We start from the raw sequence: 9,157 nt of genomic DNA, 5'->3' as shown, positions 1-9,157 counted from the left end.
AAGATGCTTCTATTAAGAAGGACAAGTAGCATGCAGTAAAGGAACTTGCCTAAGGACCTGAAATTTTGGCTGCTGGGGTTTCACTGGGCAGCTCCAGGGACCTGGCTCCTCTGCAGGTGACTTCAGGACTTTGAGGAAGACGCTTCCAAGCCATCTTCCTAGGTTCCATATCTGCACCGCCATGGAGCCTATGTCTTCCCCAGGTTCATCCCTGGACCTCATCTGTATCTGGCACAGCCTTAAGTCTTGAGAGGTCTGTCCTAAACACCATGGAACCGGAGGCGGGAGTCTTAACTAGTCATAATCTCAGGACCACACATCTCCATGGGCATTGAAGGAATATCCGACGGGATTTTGTTTCTTGCGTGACTTTGCTGGGCTGGGGTCACAGTTACAAATCCTTCTACTGATCTTGCTAAGGAAGGAGGCACCCCGGCATCCCGATGGTGGCAGATAGCAGGGTGCGGTGGTGGTAGTGGGAGGTGCAGTGCCGCTTCTGTCTCTGGGGGCTTTAAGTATACGGCCTCTGGGGCCCCACCTGCTACTGTCTCTAACCTGGCTCAGTACCAGGTGAGACTGCACCTTCAGGCCAGCTCTTCTCCAAAAGGCAAATACAACCACTGACGTCCACAGCCATCCTACAGGCGGGATGCCTGGCCTCAGAGCTCAGGCGGTTCCCTGGGCCCTAGGAGTGAAATTCACCTCCTCTTATCCTCCCTACAGGCTAAGCCCCTGCGTTCACCCTCAAGGTCTTCCCCTCAGATGTGCACGTGGGTCATAGTCCGCCAGGCTCCCCACGCTTCTGTCCTTTCCCTCCTGTGTGTGTGCCACTGTGCTCTACATACTGCCCCAGGAAATGCTGAACACACGCGCATTTTCCTCTCCTTTTCACCCTGGCAGCCTGCCTGGACCTCATAGTGGCAGTTTCCAAGCCTCCTGAGGAACGTCCCAAGTCTGCTCATGGCGTGGTGAGGGTTACTATGTAAGGCCCACACCAGTGGCCCATGACCAGCTCCGGCCACGGGGACTCTAGGTATTCGGATAAGGGAGAGAGACCTCTTTGAAGCAGAACGTCTTTAGCAAACCCTTCCTTGTTCCCCGTTCTCAGCTCATGGTGTCATCTGCTCACCGCCGAACAAAGGTGGGAGGATGGGCCTGGGCTTTGCGCAAGGCCACAAGCGAGTCAGCCTGTTCCCCGGAAGGAGACCGTCCCCCTGCAGGGATGAGAGTCGCCATGGTATCCCCAAGGGGCGGGCGGCGGGGGGAAGGGAGCAGCCCTGGAGATGATCTCGCACCTCCTGCTGACGTCACCAAGCCCACGGAGAGGAAGCGGCTGTCACTCGGAAGATGAGAAATTGGATTCTGAGGGAGGCTGGCTCCTCCAGCCCTATAAGAGCTCAGGGACCTCTTGAAGCAAAGACCAGAAGAGATGGAGCTGGACAGAGCTGTGAGGGTCCTGGGCCCTGCCACCCTGCTGCTCACTTTCCTGGGCTTGGCCTGGGCTGTCCAGGCGGCAGACACCTGTCCAGGTAAGGGCACTCCAGGGCCTCTTTTTGGAAACTTCTCATCCCTGAAAGCTGGTGGCTTCGTGATTGGTGGCTTCCTGGCTTCCAGGCCTTGCACCAGGCCACGTGGTGCATCGTCTAGCAAAACAGCAGCTCTGCACACCTCATCTTATGTGAACAAATGCAGAGGCCCTGAATGGATGTGGCATCTGAGACGGGGCTTCTTCTGCTTGCCCTCCCATAATGGAAACCGAGGCAGGTTTCCAACCTCCCTGGGCCATACGTCCTCCTCTAAGAGTAAAAAGCGCAGTCATGGTGTGTGGGGAGGTGGGGCTTGTGATGCCAGCTGGACAGACACCAGTCAGATATTCTGCCATGATCACCATCACGGAGAGACAGGGTGTCAAGCGGGGATGAGCAATCAGCACTGTGAGACCTTTCCGTCCAGCACCTGCTGGGCTCTGGAGATGGCATTTCCCATGGTGTCCCTGATGTGGCACAATAAGGGTGACATGGTCCCCACGAGTTCTGGACCTCCTTCGGGGCTCCCAAGAGGACACTCGGGTGCCAAACCATGGGCTTCAACGCATGGGAGGGCAGGTTGAAAATGCAGGTTCTGGAGTCAGGTCCTGACTTCATCCACCTGAGGCTGGGATGGAGGGTCAGGAATTGGGATGCTCCTGATGCTTGCAGAGATCCGTGTCGGGATTTCTGGAATGCACGTGAGACACAGAGATCTGGGGTGTGCTGTGGCTGACATCACATTCAAGAAGCCATCGGTGGAGTGAAGTGTGACACAGGCCAGCAACAGCAGAGATTCGCTTGGAAACTCCTAGTGGCTCGCTGTGGAGTGGTGGGGTTAGGGTGGCGTTATTGTCTTCCTTAAACACTTCTAGAGTTTCTAAATGACCAAATAATAGCACGTGTTATTTTCATAACACACTAACTTGAATTTGAGCTATCTAATTAAAAACAACAAAGCTGCATTCCAGTTCTAGTTTTGCACCAACTTTCTGTGTCCTTGAAGGACACCTCCCTGTGTGGAGGAACAAGGTGGACCCACAGGAGCCCATTCATTCTCAGATCTGTTCCAAAATCAGGCATGGGAGTCGCGATGGTAGCCCTCTCTCCCTGTCCTTCTCACCCGATATTGATTATAGAACAGACGAGATTAGGATGCTATCCTAAACGGTAGGAGCTGAAATGAACCTGCACCTCTAGGTAGGTAAGGAGACGGAGACTCAGAGGGGTTAAGAGACTTGTTTCAGGACACATAGTACTGAGGAAGTAAGGTTTGCCTTTGGGCAGGGTAGCCTCCAAGGCCAGGGTTCTGTCCCAAATCACCTTCCTGCCTGACCAGTGCCCAAGAGGTGAGGACAGACCAAGTAGCCACCAGGGCAGGAAAACCTCCCTTCCAGGTGACCCTCCAGCTGAGGGAGGTGGCTGTGGCTATAGCCATCTGCCGAGTCCTGATGTCACCAAGGTGGCAGGTGCCTTTCAGTTGAGTGGTGTGTCTGTGGCTCAGTGGAGTCTTCAGGCCCAGGTGACACTAAGGGGCCACCTGTGTTTTTTGCAGAGGTGAAGGTGGTGGGCCTGGAGGGCTCTGACAAGCTCACCATTCTCCGAGGCTGCCCGGGGCTGCCCGGGGCCCCTGGGCCCAAGGGAGAGGCAGGCACCAATGGAAAGAGAGGTAGGTGCGGGCTGGATCAGGAGGCCAGGCATGGCGGGGGGCACTGGCTCTTGCTGTTTTTGAAATTAGATGCTGAGTTGGGCAACACCCCTTCTTACCCCCCGCTTAGTGGTTCCTGGATCGAGAGCCTGGGTCGGGTCCCTGCTATAGCCAGGAGCAGAGCTGACTTCTAGGGCCCAACAAGATTCTGAAATGGAGGGAGTGCCTTTCTTAACTATTTCATGAGCTCACATTTGGACACGCTTTTGTAGCTCTGTCTCCTAGTCCTTGATCCAATTCCAGCTTTGCTTGGCCACCGGCACGACTTCTAAGTTCTACTTCCTTCCGCCTTCCCACCTCAACATGGAGGCCATGACACTCTTCTCCACCTGTCTCAGATGAAGAAACTGGGGCTCAAAGAGTCCAGGGATTTCCCTCTGTTCTCACACTTGGAAGGAAAAGAGCTGAGATTCCACCCATGGTTTCCGGATTTCCAGCTCCCGGCCCCTGAGTGAACAGGAGAGCCCCGTGAGGCCTGGGTCCTGGGTCTAGAACCTTCTGGTGCAGGATGGGCAAGCCCGGGTGGGGCCACAGTCACATCGCAGCACGAGCAGGGTCATGGTCATGATTGGAGATGACAGCCGCCAGCTCCAGGGTGGGCCCTCTGATCCTGGGCCGGGGAGTTTTGCTCAAGGCAGTGTCTTTGGAAATTGCAGGAGAACGCGGCCACCCTGGACCTCCTGGGAAGGCAGGACCACCTGGGTCCAAGGGTAAGGAGGGGACAAGAGTGAGGAGGGGCTTTGAGGCCCTTCCAGACCCAGTTGCAGAGGAATGTGGGCGGGTCTTCTGGGGCTGCCATGCTGTCTTCCGGCGGGAGTCCATGCCTGCCCAGGCAGCGCTCCTGGGGCTCAGTCCAGGGCAGGGGTCTCAGTGTGAGAGCTGGTTCTCGATGTGTGTTTGGGGGTCTCAGTTTGGGGGAGTGGGGTCCTCAGTGTGGGAACTGGTTATCAATGTGTGTGTGGGGTCTCAATTTGGGGGAGTGGGGTCATCAGTGTGGGAGCTGGTTCTCAATGTATGTGGGGGGTCTCAGTTTGGGGGAGTGGGGTCCTCAGTGTGGGAGCTGGGTTCTCAATGTGTGTGTTGGGGGGTCTCAGTTTGGGGGAGTGGGGTCCTTAGTGTGGGAGCTGGTTCTCAATGTATGTGGGGGACCTCAGTTTGGGGAAGTGGGGTCCTCAGTGTGGGAGCTGGGTTCTCAGTGTCGGAAGAGGGGTTGTTGGTGGTGTAGGGAGAGGTTCTTGGGGTGTGTGTTGGGGGAGGGGTTCCCAGTGGGCAGGTTGTGGGGAGGTGTTATCAGCATGGAGGGAGGAGCTGTCAGTATGGGGGAGAGATTCTGGGATGGGGGAGAGGTTCTGATTATTGGGGGAGGGACTTGTAGTGTGGGGAGGGGCTCTTAGTCGGGGGCAGTCTGTATGGGGGAAGAGGTTCTCAGGTAGGGGAAGGTTTTCAATGCAGGAGCATCTGCCCTGAGGGTGGGTCTGAGGCCAAATCCTGCTCCTCTAAGGTGGAAATGGTTTTGGGAGGGCAGGGTGGGAGTGTCTGCTCATTCCTCTAAGCCCCACTCAGTCCAGGCTTCTGTCCCCTGAGTACCAGGCCCTGTCTTGTCCCCTCCTCCTGACTCTGCTCGAAAACCAGGATCAGCCCCAGATGGCTTGGAGAACCATGCCAACAAGCTCCAAATACAGAATTACTAGAAATTCTCTGCTTTAAAACAAAGAATTTTCTGATATATTTTCTTGAGGAATATTTTGAAGAATCAGAGACATATGCAGTAGGAAATTGAAGCTCCCTTTACTCACTCACCTTTACCCACTCACCTTTACCCGCAGACCTACTCAGAATAAGACCGCCCTACACTCACCAAACCCCAGGCTCAGTCATGGGTTGCGTCTAAACGTAAAACATGCAGGGTTGGTGCCCAGACCCCAAACAACCCTACTGCCATCATATTGCCGTGTCCACCAAGATGGGCTGTTTGCAGGCCTTGGGACCTCAGGAGAACGCTGAAGATCCAGGCTTCCCCTATTTGGCATGTGGAGGCCTTAGCAGTCTCTGGGACCGTGGCCTCTCCTTCCCCAGGGACCTCTGAAAGGGGGTGCATGTGGTGGAGGGGTCAGTGTAGGCAACCCTCGAGGGAAAGAAAACAGAAGCAGGGTCAGGGACTCCTTGACTGGACCCATACCATCTCCTCCTGGGGAGGCCCAGAAAATGGTCTCCACTTTCTATGCAGTGTCCGTGGACCCGTGGGGGCTGAAGGGCTCTGATTTCCAAACTGTGACACGTGTGTCCTCTCTCATCCATGAACAGGAGCACCTGGGGAGCCCCAGCCATGCCTGACAGGTGACTGGCCATCCCCACTTTCCCCCACGGCTTGTGGCTGTTCTTGTCTGGAAGTTCAGGGTCATACGACGCCATTGCCGGAATGAAGTGACAAATAGGAACCAAAGAAAATGGTTGCTTGCCCGTTTCCTTGTCCTCTCAGTATTCAAGGAAGTGACAAATATTGTCCAGACAACTTACATACATTCCATGGCAATTTTCTCCTATCTTCTAATCTATCCCAGAAGGCCGGGTGCCCAGGAGCCAAAGGTGGGGGCGACACTGGGAGGTGGGTGGGTCAGGCTGACTGGGTGTGGCCATCACAGCTGCGTGGCCCTGGGGGCCGTGTGTCTGTCTAGGCCTCAGAGTCCTGCTCGGTTCATACAGACGCCTATGGCCCTGTTCCTCCCTCCTGGGCCTCCTTCCCATTGTCCCTGCCCTGCCCAAGGCCCCTGTCCTGCAGCCACTCCCTGGGTTCTCTTCTCAGGCCCACGCACCTGCAAGGACCTGCTAGACCGAGGGCACTTCCTGAGCGGCTGGCACACCATCTACCTGCCTGACTGCCGGCCCCTCACTGTGCTCTGTGACATGGACACGGACGGAGGGGGCTGGACTGTGAGTGTGGGGCTAAGGGGCCCTGGGCAGAGGCGGTCAGCCTGGGAGACCCGGAGTCCAGGCTGCACACCTGGCCGGAGAACACACTCTGGAATTCTCTATTCCCCTGGTCGGGGACAGAGATGATGGGGGAGGTGACCCGTGGGTAAAAGTCCAGGCCGTGGGGGAGGCTGGGAGGGGCTTGGTGCTCTCCTGCTGTGTGGCTTGGGGCTTGTTGCCTCCCCTCTCTGAGCCCCCATTTCCTCCTTCATCCCGTGGGGTCTGTGAGGAGACCAGGTGGGCGTGCTGGGGACCCCCAGTCTGCGATGCTCTGCCAACTACAAATGCTGCTCCTCTGGAGGGCGGGTCCCCCGTGCTGTGGGACGTCTGCCTGCCCCCCACCGGCTCCTGTCCCCTCCTGTCCCCTGGCTCCTCCACAGGTTTTCCAGCGGAGGGTGGACGGCTCCGTGGACTTCTACCGAGACTGGGTCGCATACAAGCAGGGCTTCGGCAGTCGGCTGGGGGAGTTCTGGCTGGGGAACGACAACATCCACGCCCTGACCGCCCGGGGTAGGGCCGCTGCTGGGGCTCGGGGGTCAGGGGGCCCTGAATGGGGGTGCCCCTGCCCCTTAGGCCTGGGCTGCCTGGAACATAAGCGCCTCTTAGCCCACAGGGGATCGGGCCCTGAGCACACTCAGGGTGGCACTGGGACCTCCGAGGGCTGCGTCCCCTGCCGCAGGCTCTGGCAACATCAGGACAGGAGAGGGTTAGAGCTCTGGGCTGAAGGCCTCTTCAGGTCTTGGTTCCATTGGCATCTCAGATCCTGAGAGTGGGAAAGAAGGACACAGTGGCCCCATAGTGGAGTTTGGGCCCAACCCCAACTCTGCCTCTAATCCGCTAGGATTTGGGAGTCAAGAGTCTCGCCCTGTTGCTCAGCTCACCCTGCCGAGTCAGAGCTACACAGGCCCCGGGGAAGCTGCGGTGCTCTATGCCCTCTGCTCCCATGGAGTCCAGACCTCCTTCCAGGCTCTGCCCCAGATCCCCAGTCCCATGTCTAAAGGTAGAGGGCCCTTCCGCTGGGACCCTGAAAACTTCCTCTAACAGGAACCAGCGAGCTCCGTGTAGACCTGGTGGACTTTGAGGACAACCACCAGTTTGCTAAGTACAGATCGTTCAAGGTGGCCGACGAGGAGGAGAAGTACAATCTGGTGCTGGGGGCCTTTGTGGAGGGCAGTGCGGGTGAGTGTCTGCTTGGGGTTGTGCGGCCTGGGCTTCTGAGGGGGGTTTGGGAAGTGGAGAGAACGTGCTCAGTGTCCTGGCCGCCTTATGGAAGAGGCCTCACCTCTCTGAGCCGGTTTGTCCATCTCTACATGCAGACACTAACGTCTGCGCTCTGCGTAGCATGGGGGTCACGGGACACATGAGCGCATGACTGCAGAAACCCCAGCAAGGACATCCGGTAGGAAGGAAGTCTCTGCAGAGCAGGGACCTATGCACACTGACAGCAGCTGATATCTCTGTGGGGCGTGGCTGGAAGGGGTCTGCCATGGTGGAATCTGGAGTAGAGAATGATGATCCTGACCCCTGCCTCCTGTTCTTCTGTGAAATAAAATAGTACACATTCGGTGGCAGGGCTAGACCTAAAGACAAATTGCCAAGACCACTGCCAACAGCAGGGTAGTATTCACTGGAGTCATGGATTGCACTTCTTGGATTGTGCAGTGCACAACCTGCTTAACCATACATGGAGGACACACCAGGCCAGGCCTCAGGTATAAAGACTTATACTGCCTATAATGATGTTACTGCCTGTAATGATGCTCACATTTCCTCCTGCACAGGTGATTCCCTGACGTCCCACAACAACAACTCCTTCTCCACCAAAGACCAGGACAATGACCTTAACACCGGAAATTGTGCTGTGATGTATCAGGGAGCTTGGTGGTACAGAACCTGCCATGTGTCAAACCTGAATGGTCGCTACCTCAGGGGGGCTCATGACAGCTTTGCAAATGGCATCAACTGGAAGTCGGGGAAAGGATACAATTACAGCTACAAGGTGTCAGAGATGAAGGTGCGACCTGCCTAGCCCGGGCCGGCCTCAGGGTCAGGACGCCTCCACACATAGTTGGTGGGGGGTAGGGTTGGGAGCTTGGCCCTAGGGTTTGTAAAAGAAACACGTGTCATGATTCTAAATTGCATTTGTCTTGCTGTGCGGAAGAGGTTCAAATCTTGCTCTGTTTCCACAATCAGCCCTTCCAGATTTGTCACATTAACTCACCTCAAACCTCTGTCTTTCCTTGGCAACGAGTAAGAATGTGTTTCTGACCATGCCAGCAGGAACCTTCCTTAAGAACAAATACAAGACTTTGACGCTGTGATGAGCTCAGAGTGCAGCTGTGCTCGGGTCCCTGGGCAGGCTAAATGCCTTCCTGGGGCTCGACCATCTGGGCTTCTCTGTTAGCTGGATGGTGGGGAAGTGAGAAGGCGCATTGGAGAGGAAGTTTCTCCTGCACTCAGAGATGCTGTTGCCTGTCCAAGGCCCCCAGCCTCCCAGCCGCAGCTCTGCCCACTCACCCCCGTCACCCAGGCTTCCTGCCGCCCGCTCCATTGGGTATTCGTGGGACCTGCTCGCTACTTCCTCACAAGCCAAAGCAAGAGTGGCTTGTGTGCCTGTGACTCCTTCATCAAAACGGAGAGAGTGGTTACATAAGGCAGGTGCGAGGGACCCAAACACTCCTGAGGGGGTTAGAACCCTCCTTTTGGCCATGAGTGTCCAGCCCAAAGCTGCCCTGCAGCTAAGTCCAGTGCAGTTAGAATCAGAAAGCCAAGGCCCCTTCCGCCCGCAAGCCTCCTGTAAGACAGCAAAGTGTATTAGCGCAGGAGCTTGTGTCTGCTGAGGACGGCACCTGGCCTCTCCTCTCGCCACCTCCTGGTCCTCCTGAGGACCCATCCCCTGTCCCCAGTCCCCGGCCAGCTCAGCCTGATGAGGCTTTCGGAGGCTCCGCACCCC

General features: G+C 56.5%; 1 protein-coding gene across 2 annotated transcripts; it reads left to right on the top strand.

Moving 5' to 3' along the window:
* The first annotated feature begins 1,421 nt into the window (after nt 1–1,421).
* FCN2 (ficolin (collagen/fibrinogen domain containing lectin) 2) lies at nt 1,422–8,923 on the top strand. 2 transcript variants are annotated; one of them, XM_011957325.1, is made up of 8 exons: nt 1,422–1,529; nt 3,082–3,195; nt 3,891–3,944; nt 5,539–5,571; nt 6,038–6,165; nt 6,585–6,714; nt 7,249–7,383; nt 7,986–8,923. In XM_011957325.1, exons 1-8 carry the CDS (start codon nt 1,430–1,432, stop codon nt 8,231–8,233), a joined length of 942 nt encoding a protein of 313 aa, XP_011812715.1. In that variant the 5' UTR covers nt 1,422–1,429; the 3' UTR covers nt 8,234–8,923. The 2 variants fall into 2 exon arrangements, with proteins under 2 accessions (XP_011812715.1, XP_011812716.1); XM_011957326.1 differs by lacking the exon at nt 3,082–3,195 and having other exon boundaries at nt 1,426–1,529; nt 7,986–8,337.
* Nucleotides 8,924–9,157: the final 234 nt, after the last annotated feature.

Source organism: Colobus angolensis, unplaced genomic scaffold (assembly GCF_000951035.1).
Source record: "Colobus angolensis palliatus isolate OR3802 unplaced genomic scaffold, Cang.pa_1.0 Scaffold44, whole genome shotgun sequence".
Lineage (NCBI taxonomy): Eukaryota > Metazoa > Chordata > Mammalia > Primates > Cercopithecidae > Colobus > Colobus angolensis.
This window is presented reverse-complemented; position numbering and strand designations above follow the sequence as displayed.